Raw genomic sequence first — 27,119 nt, forward strand, 5'->3', positions numbered from 1 at the left:
TTACCCGTAAAATTGACATGTGCCACAACCTGTGTATACATGTATCTCTGTGTGTGTGCGTGTGTGCGTGCGTGCGCGTGCATTAGGGATGTGCCGATGAGACATTTTGGCCGATAGCCGATATAATTAATTGCTGTTATGGCCAATAACCGATATACCGATGTCGATATGATCTCATTATGTATTACGTATAATAATTGTGTCCATTCTGAAAAATACATATAACAGGGTATCATGCTCTGCAGGCTTAAGCAAATCAGATTTAACTGAGCTTGTAGATCTGTTCAAGCTCTAGACAATGCTGATTAATCAAAAAACAACTAGAATTGGCCAATACCGATCTGTTTGCCCATTAATCTCCTGTGTGTGTGTGTGTGTGTGTGTGTGTGTGTGTGTGTGTGTGTGTGTGTGTGTGTGTGTGTGTGTGTGTGTGTGTGTGTGTGTGTGTGTGTGTGTGTGTGTGTGTGTGTGTGTGTGTGTGTGTGTGTGTGTGTGTGTGTGTGTTCTGAATGGACAGACAGATGCAGTCATTAGCCTGAGAAAATATGGCTTGTTATTTGTAAAGGCTGTACCTGCAATGTTTTTCTATGGTTTCACATTATTTTTTATTGTCCATAGATATGGACATAATTCACACTAATTTAAAAACAGATAATACATGCATAAAAGCAATCAATCAATTGACTGATGCTATAGGTTCTTGGTTTACCTGTTTCTTTTCTTTTTTGCAACTTATTGTTTTTATTGTCATTATTATCAGGGTAATAAACGATTCATTTATGCATAACATAGGGCATCAATCTCCACAATACAATATTTCACATTTCCTCTCTAGTGAGACAGCAGCAATACCAAAAGTAAAAAAACATCTGATCAAATAATTAAGACGAAAGAGAAATATATGAATACACACATTACAGAAGAACATACAATATCCACACATACATTGCCTCAGATTAAGTCTCGATGCGTGCAAAAGGCGTCCGCTTTTTAACAAATTGTTGGTTTACCTGTTTCTACCGTTTTTCCCTAGATCTTGATTTCTTGAAGCACTACTGTAATTGCAAGTGCATGCATGCGTGCTTGCGTGTGTGTGTGTGTGTGTGTGTGTGTGTGTGTGTGTGTGTCTGTGCGTGTGTGTGTCTGTGCGTGAGTGTGTCCGTCCGTGCGTGTGTGTGTGTGGGAGTTGTAACGAGGCTGAGCACAGCCAACTGAGCTCTCTCATCATGACAGAGTGGGCTGTAACCCAGAATGCAGAACTAGATAGCACCTTGTGTGTGTGTGTGTGTGTGTGTGTGTGTGTGTGTGTGTGTGTGTGTGTGTGTGTGTGTGTGTGTGTGTGTGTGTGTGTGTGTGTGTGTGTGTGTGTGTGTGTGTGTGTGTGTGTGTGTGTGTGTGTGTGTGTGGGTGGGTGGGTGGGTGGGTGGGTGGGTGGGTGGGTGTGTCCTTTTCTGCCTGTGTTTGTGTGGACAGTGGCTTGTACAGTTACTTCCCTCTAGGTGTGTGTGTGTGTGTGTGCCTGTGCGTGCGTGTGTGTGTCTTATGTACATGCAATGCTGTGCACAGTGTGCAGTGTTATCACATTCACTTCAGGTGTTTATGAAAAGGGATTAACCATAGTTGAAGGACAATGAAGAGTTTCTCGCACACGCACACACACACACACACACACACACACACACACACACACACACACACACACACACACACACACACACACACACACACACACACACGCATCCCTCTGCCACAACACACCTCCGGTGCTGCCAGATAAGTAGATCATTTGTAAATATACTGTATATAAAAAGTGAAAGTCTGTCTCTCTCTCCATCTTCAGTCAAAGATGGAGGGAAAGAGGGATGGAGAGAGACTACTGGGGAGAGGCGGAGAGAGAGAGTGAGAGAGTCCTACTGGACTGGGGGGAGACGGAGAGAGAATTGAATTGAGAGGGATATATGGGGGGGGGGGGGCAGGAGAGAATCCTACTGATTCCATGTTGCCAGAAGCAGGGCTGGAGAAGCATGGACGTTAAGCTATGGTAAATGCCACATTCTGAAGGCTGGAAGGTGACAAGAGAGAGAGGAGTTGGAGAAGGGAATGGGGGGAGATGAGGGGAGAGAGACAGATACAGAGCACAGGTTTCATAGATTCTTTTTAATGTTGCTAATCCTTGGATGGCATGGGGATTTCTCATGGGTCTCATACACACAGTACGCACGCACGCACGCGCGTGCGCGCGCGCACACACACACACACACACACACACACACACACACACACATGCACACACACACACACACACACACACACACACACACACTCACACACACATAAGCACATGCGCACGCGCGCGCACACACACACACACACACACACACACACACACACACACACACACACACACACACACACACACACACACACACACACACACACACACACACACACACACGCACGCGTGTTTGATTCAGGAAAAATCAAACACATTTCCCATTCGTTCCACTGTCAGCTCTAGGCGTGGTGGGGGCTGGGGGCTGATGAGCTAATCTCTCATGCAGGACCTCCTGTCCCTTCATCCTCTCTCTCTCTCTCTCTCTCTCTCAGGTAGCGTCAGAACTGTGCGGGATCCCCACCACCTCGCCTGCTTTACACTCCATCAGTCACCAACCGCCAGCCGCCGCCGCTCACAAAACCAACCACCCCCCCGACTGACCAGATCTCAGCGGCCCAGAGTTCAGTAGTGTGTCACTGTACGTCCTCTTTCCACCAAACGGCAGGAAGCTCTCCCGAGCTGTCTGACACCCTGGTCTCACCCTTGACCTCTACGTGGAGCTGCACCAGCGCCCCTGTGCGACCCTGAAGCAAAACGCCCCTATTCACAGAACTAAACAAAATACCTTCAAAATCTTTGCCGCTTTCGTAGCCTCTTTCTATCTCTCTCTCTCTCTCTTGCTCTCTCTCACTCACTCTCTCGCTCTAACCCTCGGGCAGTCATGCAAGTGTCATTCGCGTGCTCGGACCAAGGAGGAGGAGGGCTGAGAGCACCTCGCAGCAATGGCGACAAGCAAAACGCCACTAGCCCCAACTCCTCGGCCAGCAAGGCGCGGGCGCGCTTCCGCACTGTGGCCCTGATCGCGCGAAGTTTGGGCTCCTTCACCCACCGCTACCACCACAACCTGAAGGAGTCAACTGGAAAGCTCACAGGCATGAAGTATCGGTATGTAGACAGCACGCCGTTGTGGATTGTATGAAAGAATGCTTATGTGTAGATGGGGTTAGGATTCACACTTTCCTGTGTGCGTCCGTGTGTGCGTGTGAGAGAGAGATTGTCAGTTCTGAGGGTGATCATTACATTTTATTTATTATTACATACACAAAGCCAGCCAGCCAGAAAATTGCATTTTGTTCATTATATTGACATTAGTGTCAATGAGGAACACAGAATGGTACAGCACTGCTGGGATTTCCCTACAGTGTGTGGAGACAGTTGGCTCAGGACAGTGTGCTGCTGCTGTGCCTCGCTTCATTTGTATGCGTTCTGTGAACCCTTTAAGGTCATCACTGTTTTCCTCTGTGTTTTGGTTCCTTTGCGCCTGGATAAACTCCAGTGTCTCCTCAGCTGTAAATTGGACCATCTGCATCAACCATGGTGGCCAAGTTTGTTCCATGTCTGACATGGTCAATTCATGGTCAGTCTCTCACTGTGACAATGCGGCCTGCAGCGGAGCTTTGAATGCCACAGACGAAAAACAGTCTAAGTCCACACTATTTATCCATAATGTATAAATGATAGATAAGGGGTCAGGACAACGAGGCCTTTTCGTGGAGGGGTCAGAATGAAATTTGGACTTAGACTGTTTTTCGTCTGTGGTACTATGGAAGAAGTACTCACGGTTACTAAAGTATCGGCATCAAAATATACTTAATGTACCAAGTTGTAGTTAATGTGGAATGGGTTACCTGCAAGCCTTACATGGATTACGTCTATTAACTTCAAGTCCCCAGTAAAGATCTGGCTGAATAGAAGCTGGACCAGGGGGCAGGCCGCAGGTGCTCAAAGTTCACAAATAGCACATGGAACACCATACAATCATACAGTACACGAGTATGTGTACAAGGTGTGTGTGTGTGTGTGTGTGTGTGTGTGTGTGTGTGTGTGTGTGTGTGTGTGTGTGTGCGTGTGCGTGTGCGTGTGCGTGTGTGTGTGTCCACATTCCACAATAAACCTAACCTGAACCTATAAGTAATAATACATCATATCATATACCTATAATCAGATCATAGGCTAATGTTATTGTAGCATCTGAGATGTCTGAGCGGTATCTTTAAGGTATCCATGATGCAGTCTGCTGTTTATAAGGCAGCAGCTGTCTCCTCTCCAGGCCTTTCTTTAGGGAGAATACTATAATACATTACCCAGCATAAACAACACAATTTCTTTCCGCAAAGTTAACCATGTTTTTTCCTGTTTGGATTTCATGTGAGAAAGACATTAATTTCTTAATTGTTGGATTAGCTGGAAAACGGTAAAAGGACGTCTAGTAATTTAATGGTTCATGGGTCTTTGATGGATAATTTTGGAGTTTGGTGGATGGAATTGTCTAAATGTTTCCTTTTGGCCCAGACCGTGTTCATCTTGCCCTTTTACCATCAGTTTGATCATCAGCCTACTGCCTGTTTACTCTGGGTTGTTCTCCTTATCCTATTTATGTCATGTCACCATCCACAGGCCTAATCATCTCAGCCCTATATTATCCTTTATATTATTATATTATGGATTGCCTGACGCCAAGTTAAGTTTCACTGTCTGTCCCCAGTCAAAAGTTAACTTGCCATACTGAGAGGTCTATTTTGATTTGAGACACTGCATGTATTTGACCTTGATGCCTAGTGAGAAAAGAGATAGCTGCTCAGGGAGTATTTATCTCTGTTAAGAGTTCACCGCTAGCCGGGAAAGAAATGTTATCTTCAGGTTGCCATAGCAACGCCAGCCTCAGCGCTTTCCCGGTCTATGGCTCTCAATGACGGAACTAAGGAAGCTGTCACAATATCCGTCTCATCATCCATGTGCTGGTCCAATGAGCGCGTGACAACCAGTGCCAGCGTGGAATAGTGGAAATTAACTGTGTATTCAGCCAATGAAGGTGTATCAACAATTTACGTATTCTACAGTATTAATGCCTGTGAAATGAATTGTTCGAGAGAGACTACCCTGTGCCTTTTGGGGGTACAGGGGAGAGTTATTTGGCTGTATGTGAGTATCATTCTGTCTCTCAGATCTGGAAAATGAATTAACTAAACCATAATTGTTCTGACTCGACAATCATTCTTCTGGTGGACTCATCTTTTTAATTGACTACTAAAGGTATTTTGCTAAAAGAGTATTTCCTGCTCAGATCAACATTTGGAAGTTGATCCTTCTGCTTAGAGTAATCCTGTTAAAGCTAATTGTTAACTTGGTCATAGGCTCTCTGCCTAGTTGTGGTGCTGAGTATTTATCAGTACTTTTGAGTACTTCCTTAAGAGTATTTTTTATAGTTATAGCCCTGTGTAGCTCAGTAATTCAGTATTATACAGTCCTTTATATCCTTGGTGAATCATTAATTGTCCCTTCTGCATTTTATATGCAACTAATGGGTCTTCGAGCCTTATAATTGGTTTTATCTTCATTATAAATCCATCAGTCTTATACAAATAATACAAATAATCAAATCACACTGTAGCAATTGTTATATAAATTCTGAAGCAATATAATTGCATTTAAATGTCAACACAAGGTAGAGAGCATGTAGGTTTAGCATTTTCATATGTGTGCATGACTGTACTGTAATTGAAGAGATCTCATTTAGCGATTACTGTGTGTATGAATGCTCAATGCAGAGTTGTGTGTGCATACATTATAAAAGCACATTGAAGCCGTGGCACAATGGAAGTCGAGGTGGTGGCTTTGTGCTCCTGGCAGGAGGCGGGTATGTTGAAACCATGAGCCCATGATCCCACCATCCTATAAATGTCATTGATAATTAGGCCAATAGGTCAGTGTGCTCCGAATAGCCAGAGAAACAGGTGGATGCGCTCTGTACTAGTCCTGCATATAAACTCCATCGCTGCATCATTGTGGAGATACGTTGTGTGCTTCTGTATTCACATGCACACTTCTACTCAATCAATAACTGCTGCAACTTTTTAACGTCATGTCAAGTCCTTCCAGTTGTCAAATCAGACTTTGAGAGTATGATATTGTGGAAATGATGTTGGAGAAGTGGTGAGAAGTTGAGCATTGCATGTGTGCGTGTCTAGGACCCGGAGTTCTAATGAGGCCGAGCATCTGCCAGAGTTGGCTCGTAACCCAGAACACAGGAACAAAATAGCAGCTTGCGCCTTGTTGCTACCAAAAAGGCACAGTAGACCCCCATCCACTGTGCTCTGAGAAGGAGGAGAAAAGTAAACAACAAAAGAGAAAGGGGTGGTGATATGTGCCAGCTCTCAGAAAGGATGCAATTAGCATGCATAATATGAACAGTGTGGAGTGGATGCAGATCTTTTAAAAGTGTCCCTCTTGTCACAGCATCCCTAGTCTAGTTTCCATAACAACATTGGACTGGCTAATCTCAATCTGTTCACAGCCGAACGTAAGCCTGATGGCTCCATATTGTACTGTACATGCCTCTGAGTCACTTACAGTTGATTCCTCGGTAAGCAGTTATCAGCTCAATGCTGTATATCTTCTGTTCAAAGCATATCCCTTTGGTAATTAAGCCCATTTCCACATGGAACCATTAACAATTGATGCGTTAATACCGTGAGAGAGTTATCTGATAGTCCAATGAACAGGCAGTAAACATAAGTCATGGAATCATATATTTAATGATTTCCCGGGATACTTATCCCAAAATGAATGGTCATGTGATATGCATATGAACAGCAAAGGCATAGATGATAGCAAATACGACCTGTTACATCACGAATCAGATTCGCTCATATCAGTCCGTTGATCGGGGCGCCCCTGGAAGCAGGACAGAAGGCTCGTCTATCCTGGAGAATTCTGACGTGTCTCTACTTTTTCAGACACTATATAGAAATCTTTCTGTCTCTCTGTGACCTTGCTTGAGCACAGCTAGGGTGCACACTCTTAGAAGTGATGGTAACTGCTTAAAGGTCTACTTTATCCCAACACAATACAAGCTAGACTAGATAGACTAAACATAACCAGCAATGGTAGTGGATAGTCATTCACACGGTGGCCTCATTTAGGTTTCCGTACGGTGTCTGTTGTGTTTCCACGTTAGATGACTGTAGGGCCACAGTAGTGCTAGTACGAGAGGCGTATAAACCACGGAACACTCAGTACTTGGGAATGATAAGATTATTCTCTATGTATTTGGGACGAACAGAAATCTAAGGGTTTGGTATTTTGATTTTGTTTTCCAAATGAAAATCTCACAGCCACGGTCACTGTCTATGTTAAACCAGGACTTTTTGTGAAAGTTGCATTGTAGTTGATCATCTATTCTTTCTTTTCAAAATCTTTTTATTTCCTTTTTATAACAGTATGGGTGGTCACAGGTTCATAGAAAAAATAAAAATAAAATATCAGATTTTAGTATCAGTGACTGAGGTAAACAAACGTACTGTATAAATCACAGAGATCGTGGGCAGACATAATGAAAAGACTGTTAGTGCAAAACATGCCCCTTCAAGATAAAAGAAAAACATTTTCTCCCCTTCTAGTCCCAATTTAGTATAGTCAATTCCCAATTCCCCAGCCTCTCTACAAGTACTCCATCTCTGCTAACCCCCACAATCAGTCATTGGGAGGGTGAAGGATCATCTATTCTATGCATGTAGTTTTCTTTTTACTGGTGAGGATTCTAAGTAAAGATTGCTGTCCTTTTAGAAAGAAGCCTTTGCTTTGTGCTGCCGAAATAGTTATAGTTTATTTATAAACTGCTTCACAAAAACAATGCTGGTGTTTTTTTTTTTCCCCCTGCATTATAATTAACTATAAACGTTCTTGTCTCTACAGGGAAACAAAAGTGCAAATCATTAGGTCTCAATCATTCATGACAAATGAACCACTCAACTACTGTCGTTGACTTGGAAACCATACTGAAATGTATCTAAATATGGAACATTACATTACCAGTGGATTTACATACCAGTGGGAAAGAGGCTTTAAGTAATTCAGTGAGGATCTGTTTCTCCATTCAGATCCTTGTAAACAGGTGGAGGTGGTTTTGTAAAGCTGTAAAAGCCTTAGTAAATCCTTGAGTATCCTCAGAACACAATCACATAAATATTATATGATACCTTAGCATAGCACCCTCCTATACATTCTGCTTTTACTGTATGCCCCTCTCTCCCTCGGTCTTGTGCTGCTTTTGTGCTTTGCTCACTTGATCTGACTGGATATTTCACTTTAAAAGACAACTTCCCAGATTAGTACATATTTTGACATTCTCTTTACAAGTTGGAATCCGTTTCCCTCACAAATATAAGTGAGTGCTGTTATTTTGTTTGTGTATGTTTCTGTATGCATGCGTATTCATGCGTGCGCAAGCGCGCGCGCATGTGTGTGTGTGTGTGCATGCGCGACTGCGTGTGTGCATGCGTGCGTGCACATATGTGTGAGCACGAGTGATGAATGCGTGTGTGAGAGATTGTGTGATAAGTCAGTAAAGCTGTTCCTAAGCCCCACAGAGAAGGGAACATCTGAGGGCGTAGATCTTGAGGCAGAAGAGAGTGTTTAGAGCAGGAAGACAGATGTTAGTACTGTAATACCACCATTAGCTTCATTTACAGTTGTCATGGAGATGCGGAAACAGTCATTTTTGGTACGAATTTCTCGACCGTCTCGGACGTGAGGTGGCTCGCCATTTAGAGGGGCAGGTGCTCAAGTGGAAAAAAATGAGAGTCTGAGAGTGTTCAAATGGAACCTTACGCCTTACGGGTCCATTTGGTTTGTACATTCTCAGAGTTATGGGGGCCCTGAAATTAAAAGGTTTGAGAACCACTGCGCACTGGAACAGAGCATTAATTAGTATCACCGTTTTTTTTGATTGATTGATTGATTTATTAACAGTTTGCAGAATTACAGTACATTTCAAGTACAACTCAATACAATAACTGTGAGTGGACGACACCATAAAGCATTACACTTGTTTACAATAGGGCCCACCATTTTCAATTCATCAAAACATTTAGAGACGTGCGAATATACACAACTATATAGTCAAAACAGGAAATCATCATAGGAGGTAAAAAGGGAAAAGAAACATATACAGTTAGGGGGAACAGGGGTGGGTGGGGGATTCAGATTTTACGGGGGCCAGTTTCGAATTGCAGCTGTCCATAGGTGCCCTTTGAGAGCAGTTTTGAAGGAGTCAAGGGATTCGCATGTCTTAATGACTGTTGGTAGGGCGTTCCACATTTTGGTGGCATAGGATCGAAATTAATTTAGTCCCTTGTTTGTGCCGAATCTGGGTTGCACATGGTTTGTTGAACTCCCTCTGGTGTTGTGGGTGTGGACTTCGTTGATATTAAGGAAGTATTTAGACAGGTACATGGGTATCTTGGTGGTGTAGCGAATCTTGTGGACCAGACCCATTGCAAGGTGCTGTACTCTGTCGTCAACCCTAAGCCATTCCAGCCTGTCAAAGTGGGCAGGGCCAGGGTATAGTGGGTTTGGGGAGTGAGGCCAAGTAGTAGCCTGACCAGTTTGTTTTGGGAAGTCTGGAGCCTTGTTTTAAGGGCCTTAGAGGTGTTGTGGTACCAGGAGGTGAAAGAAACCTTGTACGAGGGCTCCTGTTAGGGTCTTCAAGGTGTTTTTGTTGACCAGTGAGGAGATCCTGTATAGGAATCTTGTTCTTTGGTTGACCTTTTTGATTACGTTGGTGGCCATTTTATCACCGGAAAGATTTTCCTCCAGGATGGAACCTAGGTAGGTAATTTCATCTTTTCGTGTGATAATATTGTCACCCACTCTAACCAAGAAGCCATCTGCCTTGCTTTTTGATTACTATTTGATCCAAATAGAATTGATTCAGTTTTTCCCAGGTGTAAAGATAGTTTGTTATCAGCGAGCCAGGTGCAGATTCTACCGAGTTCAGAGCTGAGTGCCTTTTCAACCTGCAGTTTGTTCCTGTCCGAGACCAGCAGTGCTGAGTCATCTGCGAACAGGAACAAATTGCAGTCACAAGCTGATGTCATGTTGTTTACATATATTAGGAACAGTAAAGGTCCTAGTATTCTTCCTTGTGGACGGTAACACCTATGAAGGAAGTAGGGAAGAAGACCGGAAGTATGGGAAGAGTTATTCTGTGTGCATACGGGCTGTATGCACACAGAATTGGCCCGTGTTCGAGGCAGGGAAGTGGGGTGGGGAGGGTGATATTTGTCACACATACACCTACGGTACTGGGGCGGCACCTTTCAGCAGGTAGTGTTGGGTGGGAGGAGTAGGACGAAAGCTCAATGTCCTCCTGGTGGGGGCTCCTCTCTGGCAGGTGAGCCAGTAAGATACAATGGGTGAAAACACACAGAAATGTCTGTGGGGACGACCAATTAGCATAACGACTAAATTGGGGAGAAAAGGGCATAGAAAATTATCTACAATTATCTACAAGCTTGGCCATTTTCGCTATTCGTCATGCAAGGTTCCAGTTCGGTGCTGCACTTCATATAATGGGCATGTTGAAATCCCTTCTGTTGGTTTGTTGCATAGCACCTTATCATGGGTCAACAGAGAGAGGGAGAGATCCCGCATTAGAGGCGTAACGAACCAAACACAGCTGCCTGCGCATGTACTTTTACATGAGTCGTGACATGCCAGCGTTCAGCAATCAGAGCCGTGAAGAAAACAACAGCCTTGTGTTACACTATAACACTATGCATGATGCATGCATGGTTTAACAGAATGGTGCACCAATCTGACCAATGTCACTGTGCCGTCACTTGGGCTCTGTGGATACCTCCACTGTGTCACAACAATGTTCCACTTTTTATACAGAGCAGCCAGGCGCAATGATCGGGAAACATTCCCGCCTTAAACATGTGTGGACGAGAGAAAGAGAGAGAGAGAGTCAAGTCAAGTTAATTTATTCCCACGCATATAGGCATGTACACGTGCTGTGTAGCTGTGTGTGAATGCACGGAGATGATTGGTCGGGACAACTTCACATGTTGGAGAAGTTCCTCTTCTCGGGCGTATACCGCTTCTTCATGCCGGGAAACAGATTGGGTGAGGCTGCGCCGCGACATTCTAAATCCTACATGGGCTGTGCTTATAACCACGCCCCCCTTCTGTGGCCAATGCGGAAGTGCCTCTCGCCTACCACAACTGCGGACTAGACCTATAACTCTATGGACTATAGACCGCGACGGAGGCTCGCCGTCTCAAGCGAAGTTGAGCGAGCGAGTTGCCGCGTCGAACGTTGCGAAGCTCGCTTAGCCGACTCAGGGCCGTTCGAGTTCCGACCCGATATGAACAGAATAGTAAATAATGTTCTGGTGAGAGCGTTTGCTCCGACTGCCACTCAAAGTGGCTACTGGCCAATCACAGCGCGCCCTTGCACAACCCGTGTAGGCTTTCGAAGGACACAGCTGCGCCACATTTATCAACAGCGGACAAATCTCATGCTAGAATTGACAGGGTACGCCTGCTTGATAGATCTCACGTTAGCAACACAGAGCACATAACACCAAGACAATACAAAAACATGAGGTCCCCACTGTATACAGAACCATGTAATACAGAACCATCCTATCGGTGGGGCTAATGGCTGAGGGAACAAAACTCCTACTAAAATGGACCTTTTTCCATGGCAAGGTTCTGTATCTTTGTCCAGATGGCATGAGGTTAAAGAAGCGATACAGGGGATGATCAGCGTCATTTGATATCGAAAGTGCTAGCCGTGTGATGGCCTTATTGTTCATATCAGAAAGTGTGGGTGTAGGAAGTCCGATGATCTTGGAAGCAATACGGATACTGGAAAATGTGTTCCTGTTAGGCATGGACAGTATGGTGTATGCAGAACAGTACAACACAACAGGTTGAATAATGCTTTTGTACAATAGTAGCAGAAGATGAGGAGCAAGATGAGGATACAATCAAGTGTAAAGTCTGGCCAAAATCATGTTCACTTGTATTGAGAGTAAATTGTTTGCCATCATTGCCCTGCAGGAGGTGAAATAGCGACATCTGCTGGGCAGAAATGTCACTTCTTAGTTCCTAAACCATTAGCCTGGTCTAGCCTAGCCTGGCTAATAAGCCAGACTCAAATCACACTGTCGTGTGGTATTTGAGTCTGGAGATGCTGTGTATGGATCTTGTTTCCCGGGGGGCGGGTTCAAACATTTTCTCTTTGACGCAATTGGTCAGAGCTACTGTCAGTCAAAGGTCTCAAGCATTGAACGTCACTGTACCAAAGCCCGCCCATATTGCATACCGTGTCCCGATTGGCCACACCAGTTCTCTGGTGTAGGAAATGGGCGTACAATTGAGCCTCTCCAGACCGTAATCCGCCGGCAGGCAATTTTTTTTTTGCCAACAGCTGATTCGGTCTGGCTTATTAGCCAGGCTAGGTCTAGCCAGCCTGCTTTCTGGTCTAGAGGGGCGGGCGCGCAAGGAGCAACCGCTGGAGAATATTGGTTCACAGATCTGAGCCCCCACCCCTGCCCCCCTCCGCCCCTCCCCTCCCTGGTAGAAATCAGCGGAGGAAAACGATGCCCCCTCTGCACTGTAGTTCACTCCAACTCCTACTCTCTAGACCAGGAAATGTCTCTCGTTCCCCCAGGCTTTCATTGTTTTTTTTTATAATCTTTGAGTGGTGCAACCACTCCAAGGAACAGCAATGTCCCTATGTCCCTCCCTATGTCCTAACCTATGTACCTATGTCACTTATATGTCACAATGTTTAGAGTACCAGTAGGGGCAAAAGTGGCGCTGTTGTGCTAGAAACAGAGAGAGAGAGATAGTGTTGCACTGTTGCCTGCTAATTACAGAGGGAGAGAGAGAGAGAGAGAGAGAGAGACCGTGTCTGCTAAATGCTAATTCCCCCACGATTTTGTAACCCATTTTTCACCCCCTCAATTATCTAATGTGATCCTGGGCTCTACACACCCTCCGCCAACCTAGGGAGAATAACGGACTTGAACTCACGCTTCCTTCATGCATGAGTGTCCAAGTCGCTCCTTTACACCTGACAGTGGAGAGTTTCCCTGGTTGGACGTAGCACGTGGAAGGAACACGTTATTCCAACCAGATCCTTTCCCCTCCATCAGGCGCCCCGGCTGATGGAGTTTAGAGACCAGGATTACTGCATGTTTTTTGTGAGGGTAACTACCCTAGGGGACACAGGGAGAACATGCAAACTCCACACAGAAAGGCCCTTTCGCCAACCCCGCCTCGGGAATGGGCACTGATGAGAGGACACGCCGCGAGCGCCCACAGCGTCCCGAGCGGGAATCGAACCCAGGACCTTCTAGCTGTGAGGCGACAGCACTATACCGACTGTGCCAACGTGCCCAGGCTTTAATTTTTTGAGCCGAACGCAAACGAAAATAAAAGCCTTGGTACTGAGGCTACTAAACCATTAAAGGCCATTATAGCCATTATTAGCTATTAAAAAAAAGGCATACACAAACCATATCCATCTCGTACAGCATGTTCATGTTATTAGACATAAGGAGCATTCACATAACAGCAGGCATGCCCTCTCCCATCCCAGACAACGGCCCCTTTTTGATCAGTACGATCTCCACTTAGTTTTTTGCAATTGCAAGTGTGTAAGTAAGTGTAAATATGCAGTGTATAAATGTTGTTGTACAGGGTAAAGGATGAGTTAACAACAAGACTCAGTGATTCGCACTAGCATTAGGAGGAACATTAAGCTGTCTACAGGAGCCAGTGTGTTTTGACAGCCAAATGGGGACTGATAGTAGTCTGTCGGCCTACAATCAGGCTGCTTCTGGCACTCTGTCTGAAGCGTAAATCAATATTATCATAGCTGTCACTTTCTGTGTGTGTGTGTGTGTGTGTGTGTGTGTGTGTGTGTGTGTGTGTGTGTGTGTGTGTGTGTGTGTGTGTGTGTGTGTGTGTGTGTGTGTGTGTGTGTGTGTGTGTGTGTGTGTGTGTGTGTGTGTGTGTGTGTGTGTGTGTGTGTGCGTGCGTGCGGTCCATCCGTCCGTCCAGCGGCACTCTGATGTATTGTCATTGCCCACTTTTCCTATTACACATGGAAAGCCCTCATCTCCCCTCAATGAAATGGATCCGTGTGGCCCACACCATTTGCTATACAGTTACGAGTCAGTCTTGTCAGGTGGCAAGGCTGCCGTGATTCATGGATCTAATAACGTACACCCAGGTGCCACATTCCAGGAGCCCCGGAGCGGGGCGGCTCTGCTAAGCCCAAACAGCAAAACAGTAACCCGGCCATTCATCAGATAAACAAACAAACGAGTTCAAGCAAGTTACGCCAGAACTTTCGTTACACTGTGCACTCAGAGAAATCTTCCTTCCTGAATGCAGTCAGTGGTTGTTGTATAATCGCACCATTTTGGGGATGCAATTGTTTTCGCTTCATCTCATTCAACTGATTGAATAATCATAAGAGAGGACCACTTGCTGAGAGTGATAAAACTGTTGCTTTGACATTTGTGTGATGTGCAATGGATGTGAGGAGAAAATTATTCAGCAAGTCTAGTCTACCCATTTTCATCCTGGCATCCCTGTTTTAGGCATGTCGGTCAGGGAATCTTAGTATAATCTGATCGACAGGAGGAATTGACTTTAAAGAAACACGTTTTTTCTGTTTTTTTCTGTTTGTTTCTGAACAAATCAGGACAATGCTTCATTATAGGTGAAAGAAATGTTCAAATCTTTCTGAAAGTAGACCATTCACATAATACATAATCACACAATAAATCATGCTTGTGCAGTGGTGGAAAAAGTACTCAAATGTTTTACTTAAATAAAAGTATCAATACTGCAATATAGAAATACTCTGTTACAGGTAAATGTCCAGAATTCAAAATGTACTTGAGTAAAAGTACAAAGGTATTGGCAAATTGGCATCAAAATTATATAAAATTATTAGAATTCAAATGTCTAAAAAACCTTCAAATGGCCGAAATGTATACGTAGGGCTGAAGTGGATCATGTACCTATATTTTGTAATAATAATCAAAATCTACAAAGTAACTAGTAACTAAAGTTTTCCAATAAATGTAGTGGAGTAAAAGTACAATATTTTAAGTAAATGTACTTAGTTACATTCCACCATTGCTTAAGTGGTTAATCATATTTCCGCAGTTCTAGGAAAGCCCTGCTGTGATTGGCCAGTAGTCGCTGTGATTGACAATTCTCGTTTTTGCAACTATGCTTAAATCTAACCCTATACTAAACCTAAACCTAACCTCAGTAAAACTATGCCTGCCCGGGAGCCAATCAAACACATGGTAAGGCGGGTCTATCCTAGAACGTCGGTGGGATCCATAATAATAACGTGTTGTGAAAGAAGTACGCACATGTTTTAATTAAGTAAAAGTATTACAACCATAATGAAGAACTACTTGGTCCAGGCGGCTGGCGTAGGCGTCCGGTCACCTCCTAGGCCAGGGGTCCTCAACTAGAAATGCTGAAGGTCCACTAATATTTTTTGAAAAATACTAAGGTCCGGTCCCATGAGCGCGCCGCCGCGCGCCGAAAGTTTTGATTAATTAATGAATTACTGGGAAGACACTGGGGAGGCACTGGGGAGACACTGGGGGACACTGGGGAGGCACTGGGGGGACACTGGGGGGACACTGGGGAGGCACTGGGGAGGCACTCAGGGGGACACTGGGGAGGCACTCAGGGGGACACTGGGGATCGGCACTCAGGGGGACACTGGGGAGCCACTCAGGGGGGCACTGGGAAGGTACCGGGGAGGCACTGGGCGGACACTGGGCAGGCACTGGGGAGGCACTTGGTGGACACTGGGGAGGCACTGGCGAGGCACTGGACATTTCATATCACACACACCATGATTCACTACTGATTTTGCCCAGGGTCCACAGAGAGGTGGTCCGCGGTCCGGTCGTGAACCGCGGTCCGCCAGTTGAGGACCCCTGTCCTAGGCTGCTAATCCTGCAGCGTGTCGCGAGTTCGACTCCTGTATTTGCTGCGCGTCACTCCCCATCTTTCTCTCCCCATTTTCTGTCAGCCTACTATCAACATATATATTTACTAAAAGTCTGGTATTCAACATTTACTTGAAGTACAAAAATATACTAAAGTACTATACAGAATTTCACAGATTTCAAAATGTTTAAAGATTATTTGAAATTAGCCGATCTGCAAGCTCACAACTATTTTCAAATACAGTAGTATGGCTGAACTGGTTAATTTATAAATGTTTTACAATAATCTCAACCTACAAAGTAACTAGTAACTAAAGTTGTCAAATAATTATAGCAGAGTAAAAGTACAATATGTGCTTCTGATATTTAGTGGAGTAAAAGTATAATGAAAATTTGAAATACTCGAGTGAAGTTCAAGTACCTCAAAATTATAATTAAAGTACATTACTTGAGTAAATGTACTTTACACCACTGCATGACGAAAAAACATTGCATGGATGCACCTGGGACGTATCCTCAGTGATGTATCCCAAGGTCATCGGGGTTTCGGGTCTCACAACATCATACCCCTCACTCAGGTGACCCAGCCGGGGTGATCAAGTCCCGAGTTACGTCCACGATCAGTCCCATTAGGCCGGGAAAGACAGGGCCACACAGTCCGCCGCTCCCGAACTACTCTGCCGGGACTGGGAGGTCTGGGAGGATTGTTGGGCCACGATGGTTCCGCAATGGTTCCGCATAATACTGTATATATACCTCCCAGAGGAAGTTCATCTTGATCCTCTGTGACACCTGTCTTCACTCCTAGCAGAATTAGATCCCACTGGGATGCAAACCTAAACCATCATCTTCAATTTGACAGCTTGCTGAATCAATGTACAGTACGACACAGGTCTGTCCACATGTTGTTTCCAAAACAGGACCGACCCATATGGGGTTTCAGTTGTGCTTTTCCCACCATCTGCTTCTGCCTAAAAAATGCACCAATAATATTCCATCTGTGAATTTGACCAACACTCACTTTTTTTTCTTACTTTGCTTACTCTGCCAAAATCCAGATCAAGGCTAGTTCACATTATTATCATATTCAAGCCTTTTGAATAGGCTTCACAAGCATTTTTGTCCAAATAAGACTATTCACCAGATGACTCTTCTTGGCTTTCTTACAATGCTTAACTCACTTTGTGGTTTTTAGTATTATTATTATTATTATTATTTGAGCCCTGCTAGCTCCAAGGATAGCAATGTTATTCAGTTCAACACTGGTCCCACACAGCATATGTCGAAAGTTCCCCGGAGTAAAAACCCTGTTTCTGGCAGGCTAGACGATTAATTTAACAGTTTTCTACGGTTCTGGCGGGCTGCGTGCTAATTATGGTGACCCCATGGGTCCTCTAGCACCATCCTTAGGCTCAAATGTTCCATTGGACAAAATATATCTGAAAATGTAGTGGGACTTTTAGTCTTAATTGTTTTGTGCAGTTATCATTATTTGCAATGTTATTGAGCGGTGCCTCCGCTCCATTACGGAGCTATGTGTGTCCGTATGTCTGTCCCTGTGTCTGTCCCTGTGTCTGTATGTATGTCCAAGCACGGAAATCTGCACCAGCTAGGGGCCAGTAGACAATACACTACAGTATACAGACCACAGTACAGTACAGTAACTATAACAATAATTTATAGTTGCACCGCTCACTTAACACAGGTGTGATTATTTTTCCCAGTGTCATTTATTGTTCTGTCTGTCACTAGTGTCCCTTATTATAGTGTGGGTTTTGTATGGGTGCATGCAAATGCATTCAGAACAGTCATGCAAAAAGCAACATCTAGGACTCAAGCACACCCCCCCAAACTCACTCACTCGCACGCACGCACGCACGCACGCACACACACACGCAGCAGCTGTCATTTCACATTTCTCATTCTGTCATAAAGACTTTTTTGTCTTGGGTATTTAATCTGCTTAGACCACTGGGGTTTGGATTCTCTCTGCTCTGCACCTCTAAAAACCTCTTGCCAGCTGTCTGTCTCGCTATCTGCCTTTTCTTCACTCTTTCCTTTCAATGCACACCTGTGAGGATGTGCGTGTGTGCGTGTGTGCATGATTGTGCACGTGTGTCAGGATTACACTTCCAGAGAATTCCTTCTCCGGCAAATGATCAGCTTTTATTTCTCAGCTAATTTCGTCATCTGCATGTCAAAGTGATTAATTTCTATCCATTCTTGAGTATTTCCTGTCCTCCCACATACAGTAGGTCCTATTATATAACTTCCCTTTCCACTCAATGATTGATTAACCATGACATGGTTGCCACCAGTGGTGCAGTGATAGCTGTATACCTTCATCCCAGCCACCACACGTGATGTTTTGATATTAGTCCATTCTCATATTAAACGAGAACTGCATTATTTGCACTGTTGGTATCCTATCCTTCTTGAGAAACCGTCTGCAGAAATCTTTTTTATTTCTTTTTTATTTACCTCAGCAGCAGGGTGACAAACAAATGTGTTATGTTTCCTTAGGAGGACCTTGAGGAGCCAAAATGCATCCATTTTGCAGACTTCTGCTGTGGTAAATAAAAAAATAAAGAACATAAAAATGTCTTGTGAGTTCTGACTGTGTCTTAAGAACTGGTCTGCACCCGTCCTTGACTCCTTAAACTGCTGTCAGTAAAGCAGGCTTAGCTCAGGACTTCAGTCCTATCATAATTTATAGTTATCTCACCAGTAAGTTAATCGCATTCATTTCATTTCATTTCATTTCAACCTTTATTTAGTTCTCGGAGAACACACCGAGGGCTGGGACCCTCTTTTTCAGCGGTGCCGAGATTACAACAACAACACATCAATAATGTACAATATGCCGGGTCTAACTGTATACTGCCTGACTTATGCTGAAAATATCAGATCTATACAAGCTTACAAAGTGACACAATGTGACCTTGTAGCTCTGCTATTTTAATGGCACCACAATGTCATGTGCAGTGAATACAGTTATAGTGCTCAGTGTGAATGGCTCTTTTAGGCTGCTGGGCCGTGGCTCAGCGGTCCAGGCACCTTGGCTGGTAATCCAGTCTGGCAGGCCTTTACTGCATGTCACCCCCCCATCTCTCTCCCCATTTCCTGAGTTATGTCTGTTCAAAGTGCGCTGCTTGCAGCTATATGTTTTGTACACATTTTCACGTACAGACTTCTCTTCAACTTGGAATTCAGATAATGGTCCATAGATTGTGTGTAGAACATTTCACACAGATTTCTCAAAAATCCCCCCAAAGTGATAGATGTGTTCTGCATGAGTCAAGGCCAAACAAGATTTTGGCCAAACGAGGCATGAGTTATGTTTCATTCCTTACTGACTGCCAGTAGGCAGTAAACAATAGTGAATATACCTCTCGCGCTCCGCGTAGGTCGAGTCTTAATATAAACAAAGTCATGTGACGTGTAGGCTGACCGTGCGTCCCGGTAGGCTATATAAGCACGTGACAGCCCACACCCGGCCTCTTTTTTCTTCTCGCTACCTGACGTGAGTATCGTAGGTAAGTGTAGCTCCTAGAATCTGTACATCAGTTCTGTATTACAGGTCCAAAGAGTTGTTAAGACACTATATGTGTTGTGGTGTTGACATCCTGCCTGTGGCTATCGCCGAGAGCGCAAATTGTTGTCCTCTCAAGGCTGTGGTTGTCAAGATTATCACCATTTCTCTTTGTTTGTCTTGAGGATCCCTAGCTACAAACACTCTCATGTATTGTTGTTAAAGGGCTTCCTCCACACACTGGGTGGTGGCCGCGTGCTGCCGGTTTCCCACAGCACTCGCCTAATTTACCTAGTTATATTGTTGTTTGATAATTAAACTAATATTATTAATTCTTAATTTGATTAAGAATATATAATTAGAACTGGAGGTTCCCACGCGGTCTGTGCCTGCACAGTCCTCGCTGGGATTGCCTAGTTAAATATCTGACGGACATTTGTTGTTTGATGATTAATCTAATCAATTAATTCATCTAAATAACTGAATTGTTTAAAAAAAAATCAGATTACTGGAGGTTCCCACGCGGTCTGTGCCTGCACAGTCCTCGCTGCGATTGCCTAGTTAAATATCTGATGGACATTTGTTGTTTGATGATTAATCTAATCAATTAATTCATCTAAATAACTGAATTGTTCAAAAAATTCAGATTACTGGAGGTTCCCACGCGGTCTGTGCCTGCACAGTCCTCGCTGGGATTGCCTAGTTGAATATCCGATTGACATTTTTGTTTGATGATTAATCTAATTAATTAGTTAATCTAAATAACTTAAATTGTTTAAGGACAATTCAGATTACTGGAGGTTCCCACGCATTCTGTGGTTGCACAGCTCTCGCGGGGATTGCCCAGTTAAGTGTCAAATTGACATTAAGCTAACAGCAGGCCATCTTAGCCTGACCGGTTAGCTACTCTGTTTGCTGGAGGTTACTGACGCGTTCTGTGATCGTACAGTTCTCGCTGGTATTGCCTGGCTATACAACTGGCTTGAGACTACTGAGCTATGGCGTGTACGTCCTGTAGCGCTCAGCTCCAAGACGACGATGGACATGACTTGTGTCCGACATGCTTGGGGGTCGGTCATCTCAGGGAAGCCCTGACTGACCCATGTATGAACTGTGGCACTCTACCACTCTCTGTGAGAGAGGCTAGGCTGCGTGAGGTGGAGAACCTCCTGGTCAAAGGAAACCTCCCACCTTCTGGGGTCCCCGCTGGGGTCCCTTCTGAGGGGAAGGTGAAGCGCAAACGCGGGTCTCGCGCCGAGCGCGGTCACCTGGCCCAGAAGAGGTCAACGGCGGCTGTCACGACTGCTCCATATCGCCAAGAAATGGACGATTTGCGGGCTGAAATAGAACGCCTTAAGGCAATAGTACGGCCACCGCCTCCCCCGCCACAGGCGGTCCAGCAGCCACCGCCTCCTCCGCCACAGGCGGTCCAGGAGCCGGAGGGCGATGATGATCTAGAATTAGATTACGATTATGAGGAGGATGACGCCATGTCAACTAGAGCTTCAGACTCTATGTTCCATGACGAGGATGATCCCCAGGTGAATAGTGTGCAGGCTGAGGATGGCTCAGAGACTTCCCGCAGAAGCTCGGGAAGCACTGAGCTGGGGATCGGGCCCTGCACATTGCGCGCAACACTGCGTGCTGCCCTGGCTAAGATTGAGCTGGACGACCCGTCAGCTGCTCGTGGGGCGAGTAACCCGTTCTTCAAACGGGCTGCCGCTGCTAAAATGCCACCCTTTGCTGTCCCACCCTCGCCTGACTACCTAAGTCAGCTGAAGGAGTGCTGGGCTGAGCCGGGTGCATCTGCCCACCGGGGCAAGGATGCAAGGACCCTGGCCTCCATGGACAGGGCAGAAGTGCATGGACTGGTTCGCATGCCTCCTGTAGACCAGTGCATTGCGGCGCTGGTTCTCTCCCCAGATGAGGCACTGAAGGCAAGAACCCGCTGTCCCAGTGCGCAGTGTGCAATCACTGACGACCTGCTGACAAAGGCATATGCTTCTGCTGCCACAATGGCCCGTTTGGGGAACTCTCTCTCTGTGCTCCTCCTCGCCCAGTCCAAGATCCTGGAGAGTGGGCCAGGGAGTGAGTTAGGCGACTTTAATGATGTGGCTCTTGAGTCCTTCGCCCTAATGTCAAGCGAACTTGGCCGTGTGATGTCCACCTTGGTCGTGGCACGACGTCAGGTGTGGCTTGCTCAGGCGCCTATGACTGATAGTTGCAGACAGGCGCTACGGAAGCTTCCGGTGGTACCGGGCCAGTTGTTTGGCCCGGAGGCAAACGAGGCACTGCAGCGTAGGCAGCAGTCAAGGCAGGCCTCAGAGGACTGGGGTCAACGGGCCAGAGGCTCGATGGCACCGCCCGGTCGACCCGCTAAGCCACGTGGCGCACGGGAGCCGCGACGCCTGGGCTACTTGAATCCTCAGCCTCAGACCTGGCAACGTGACCAGGCGGCTGCAGGCAGAGGGCAACATCAGCCCAGAGGTGGGCAGCGGCTTCGCCAGCCCCAGCGTGGGCGAGGGCATAGCCGGCGCCCCCCCAAGCCCCCATATAAACCCCCAGGCACAGCCTGAGGGTCGGGGGCCGGCGGTGGGCAGATTTTCACAGCAGCACCTGAATTACTGGGCAGACCATGCCAGGGATGCATGGGTCGTTACAACAATGTCCCAAGGTTACAGGCTGCAGTTCCGCCGCCGACCCCCACCACCTTCACGGGTCAGGGTGACTTCAGTCACAGACCCCGTGAAGGCCCAGTGTTTGTCTCAAGAGGTAGCCAAGCTCTTGGACAAACGAGCAATAACAGCGGTTCACCCAGGTTCACAGAACGATGGGTTTTACTCCACCTACTTTCTGATCCCAAAGAAAGATGGGTCTCTCAGGCCTATACTAGACCTAAGAGGGTTAAATGTGTACCTCGAGGTCCTTCCGTTTCGGATGCTTCGCACAGTCGACGTCCTACAGGCTATCACACAGGGGGAGTGGTTCACCACAATAGACCTCAAAGATGCCTACTTTCATGTGCCTATACATCCAGAGCACAGAAAGTACGTACGTTGTGCCTTTCAAGGCAAAGTCTACCAGTTTGCCGTTCTGCCGTTCGGCCTGTCTCTGGCTCCCCGCATCTTCACAAGGTGTATGAGGGCAGCCTTAACGTCGCTATGCCTGTCAGGAGTGAAGATACTTCCCTACCTAGACGATTGGCTCATTTGCGCCCCCTCGTTCAGGGAGGCGGAACAGGTGACGTCCAGAGTCCTCGCTCACATCGAGGCACTGGGCATGACCGTAAACCTCGAAAAGAGCTCGTTGCTCCCAACGCAACAGACTACCTTCCTCGGCATGTCCCTAGCTTCGGTATCGATGCAGGCACGACCGACTGCACAGAGGGTGGGGAGAATTCAGAACCTCCTGCGGTCTTTCCGCCTGGGGGCGAGGTTGACCGTCCTAACATGGCTCAGACTGCTCGGCATGCTGACTGCAGTCTCAGCAATCACTCCTCTGGGGCTGCTACATCTACGCCCATTACAGAGGTGGTTCAATGGCCTTCACATGGACCCCTGTCTACACAGGGGGGTCAAGGTCAGAGTCACTCGCAGGTGCCTTGGTTATCTCCGCCGCTGGCGGGACAATGCATTCCTGCTGAGTGGAGTCCCTCTCGGCTTGGTCCCGGCGAGACGAGAGGTGGTGACAACAGATGCCTCGCCTCAAGGTTGGGGCGCGGTATGGCAGAGGAGGTCAGTCCAGGGGGTATGGCGCTCTCGATGGAGAGGACGCCATATCAATGTGCTAGAACTCCGGACTGTTTCTCTGGCGCTGAAGCACTTCTTGCCCTTTCTCAGGGGGAAGCACGTGCTCATTCGGACAGACAGCACCTCAGTGGTGTTTCATGTCAACCATCAGGGAGGGACCAGGTCTCTGGAGTCCCTGAGGGAAGCCCATCGCCTGTGGACGTGGGCTTATCCCCTACTTTCCTCGATGAGGGCTATGCACCTGCCAGGCAGATTAAACTCTGTGGCAGATTATCTGTCTCGTCAGAGACTGCCCCCTGGGGAGTGGAGATTGCACCCCCAGGTGGTACAGTTGATTTGGGATCGGCACGGGGTAGCCTACGTAGATCTATTCGCCTCAGAAGGCACGACTCATTGTCCTCAGTGGTTCAGCCTGGCAGAGACCAGTGCCCCACTCGGGATGGACGCTCTCGCCAACGCTTGGCCGAGAGCGCTCCTTTATGCATTTCCCCCGATCCCCCTGTTGTTGCCTGTGCTTCACAGGGTGAGATCGTCAGATCACAGAGTTCTCTTGGTGGCCCCCAGGTGGCCCTCGAGAATATGGTATTCAACGCTCCTCAGTCTGTTGGACGGGGATCCATGGCAGCTTCCAGTGAGGATAGACCTCCTGTCCCAGCTGGACGGGAAGGTGTGGCATCCATCGCCGAGCCTCCTTCAGCTTTGGGTATGGCCACTGAAAGGGATCAGTCACTCTTGAGTGGGCTAGGCCCCTCAATATGTGAGACCTTGCGAAATGCAAGGGCCCCTTCCACAAGGTTGGTGTACTCTAACTGCTGGGCTGCTTTCTCATTATGGTGCAGCGACAGGGGTCTGGACCCAGTCTCTTGCCCTATACAACACGTACTACATTATTTACAGTGTCTACTGGATGCCGGCCGTGCAGCCTCCACCTTGAAGGTGCACACGGCCGCTATATCCTTCAATCATAGCCATATTGATGGCAGGTCAGTTGGTGCGCATTACTGGGTGACACAGTTTCTGCGCGGTGCCAAGAGGTTACGCCCCCCTAGGGTGAGGCGTACTGCAGCTTGGGACCTGCCTCTGGTCCTGCAGGCATTGAGCAGGGCGCCCTTTGAGCCTATGGCTGGGTCGTCCTTGAGCTCGTTATCGATCAAGACTGCCTTTCTGTTGGCAGTTACGACAGCTAAGCGTGTGAGTGAGCTCCACGCACTTTCTATTAGCCCCACATGCCTTCGGTGGAAGGCTAGTGGCACTGGGGTCACACTTTGGCCAAATGTGTCATTCATGCCTAAGGTTCTGCCCCCTGATTATGTTAACCAGGCCATAGAGTTGGCGGCATTCCATCCTCCCCCGTTTACATCCGAGGTGGAGGAAAGGGCCCACTTACTGTGTCCAGTCCGTGCGTTGCAACTGTACATTCAGGCAACACGGGATATTAGACGCTCAGAGCAACTGTTTGTGTGCTACGGCGGAAAGAATAGAGGAGGCGCGCTGTCTAAACAGCGGCTATCCCACTGGGTAGTGGATGCGATTAAGAAGGCTTATGAAGCATCTGGTAAACCTGCCCCCTCCGAGGTCATCTGCCATTCTACCAGGGGCATTGCCACGTCCTGGGCGGCGATGAGAGGGGTGTCACTGGCGGACATCTGTGCGGCGGCGTCTTGGACAGCCCCTTGCACGTTCTCGAGGTTCTATCGCCTTGATGTGGCCTCTGGATCCTCACTGACGTCAGCGATCCTGCCACTGGCTGCTACGGCAGTTTAGTAGGTGGGTTCGATTCCTCGTGACACTTCTGGTATGAGTCATCCACTATTGTTTACTGCCTACTGGCAGTCAGTAAGGAATGAAACATAACGCAAGTTACGAATGTAACTATGGTTATGTGAATTCCTGGATGACTGCCAGTAATAACGGTCACTCGGAATCTTTCAGGGCGAGAAGATTCTTAAGAGGCCGGGTGTGGGCTGTCACGTGCTTATATAGCCTACCGGGACGCACGGTCAGCCTACACGTCACATGACTTTGTTTATATTAAGACTCGACCTACGCGGAGCGCGAGAGGTATATTCACTATTGTTTACTGCCTACTGGCAGTCATCCAGGAATTCACATAACCATAGTTACATTCGTAACTTGCGTTATGTCTGTTCAAAGTTATCATTTTCAAACGATTGCTATAGCACTCTACTTTTTATTTGGCCAATTGGAGTAAGACTGGTTTCAGCACTATTTGGCATGACCCTCTACCTCTACCATACTGTAAACTAAAGTTTCATAAACATGTGACTTTGCATGTATGTATTAGGGGCAGAAGAAGAATTTTCATCAAACTGCAATTTTCATTGGCTCATAAAAGCTTAATTTTTTTTACTTACAAACTTCTATTATACTGGGTTTTTAGATATTGGTCCAAGGTTTGGGTGTAGAATGTTTCGAGCAAATTTGCGCGAAAATCCCAGGAGTAGATTCGATTGAACTGGTTTTCATATAATTCTAAATGGGGGAGATCTAAGGGTCAGAGGTCAAAAGTCAGAACACGAAAGTTGTTCGGCATGAGGAGACGCATATGCGTAGTGAAGTTAGCATTTTCAATTAAGTGCTATAGCGGAACCCTTTGGCCAATGGTCGTGGGCTTCGCGTCTTCACCGTTTGGCATAGACCTCTACTATATTGCTGTTGCGCGAAAACTGACTGCAGTTAAGCCAGAACGGCTATTTTGGCGGAAGAAGAAGAAACAGAAGAAAAATCTGGGAAAATACAATAAGGGACCAATATGCTCTTCGGACTTGGTCTCTTCAAAAATTTAAAATGATTGATTTGAGAATCCTAAAAGTTATATCCAGGAAATCCTAAAAATAAGAAGTAATACTTCACTTACAAATGATGATGAAACAAGAAACTGAGAATATATCAAGCTGTTCATGGCAGCATGTGATACTCATAAGTGCTGACAGGTTGACTCATTTAATTTGCCATTTTACTTCAAGGCTGAATTTGGGTGCCATCCAAGCATGAGGCAATGTCTTGCATACTGTATGTTAGCCTGCATGTCCTTTGTCATAACATATATGGACACACCACGCACACACACACACACACACACACACACACACACACACACACACACACACACACACACACACACACACACAATTATGCACACGATTCTTATCATGGGGAAAAACATTGAGAGAAAAAAGGGTGGGGGCAGATATAAAGAACAGCAATAACAACAGCGACAACAACAATAGTAATAACGACAATAATATCAGCTGTGATAACAATCCGCAGTCGTCTTACCATGGAAATCTTCAATCTCCTGCCGGGGGGCTAGCGTTATCTATGGCAGCCTACAAAACATGTTAATTGTCCTTCAACCGTTACAAGGATTTGTGTGGCTCTATTAGTGAATTAGTAAGCTGCTTAGACTGGATAAGGAATTGTCAAAAGTTGCAGTAGCCTTTGTCTAGGTAACTTCTGGAGGCACTGGGTCTTGTTATGAAAAGTAGTCATTATAGAAACAAGACTGATTGGTTTGTTGGTTGATTGATTGATTGATTGATTGATTACTTTATTAAGAGTTTGCAGAAAAAAGCACAGGAAGGTACACTTCAATTCAAGTTCTGATAAGAGAATTTTAAACCCTAGAAAGCCTATTGACCATTTGTAGACCACGGCCATCTTGCCATCAGAGTTTGGAAGCACTCGTTTTCAGT

At 46.3% G+C, this 27,119-nt stretch overlaps 1 protein-coding gene across 2 annotated transcripts in view; it reads left to right on the forward strand.

The window, feature by feature from the left end:
* kcnab1b (potassium voltage-gated channel subfamily A regulatory beta subunit 1b) overlaps positions 1–27,119 on the forward strand; it is an 81,280-nt gene that overhangs the window by 14,761 nt on the left and 39,400 nt on the right. Inside the window, exon 1 of one of the 2 annotated variants that reach the window (XM_079488981.1) lies at positions 2,737–3,220. The exons of the other annotated variant lie outside the window; for it this stretch is intronic. Within the exon in view, the coding sequence (XP_079345107.1) occupies positions 2,997–3,220 (224 nt within the window). The 5' untranslated portion in view covers positions 2,737–2,996. Of the gene's footprint in view, positions 1–2,736; positions 3,221–27,119 lie in introns of those variants that run through there. 2 annotated transcript variants of the gene reach the window in all.

The sequence above is a fragment of the Electrona antarctica genome (genome assembly GCF_951216825.1).
Source record: "Electrona antarctica genome assembly, chromosome: 19".
In the NCBI taxonomy this organism is placed as follows: domain Eukaryota; kingdom Metazoa; phylum Chordata; class Actinopteri; order Myctophiformes; family Myctophidae; genus Electrona; species Electrona antarctica.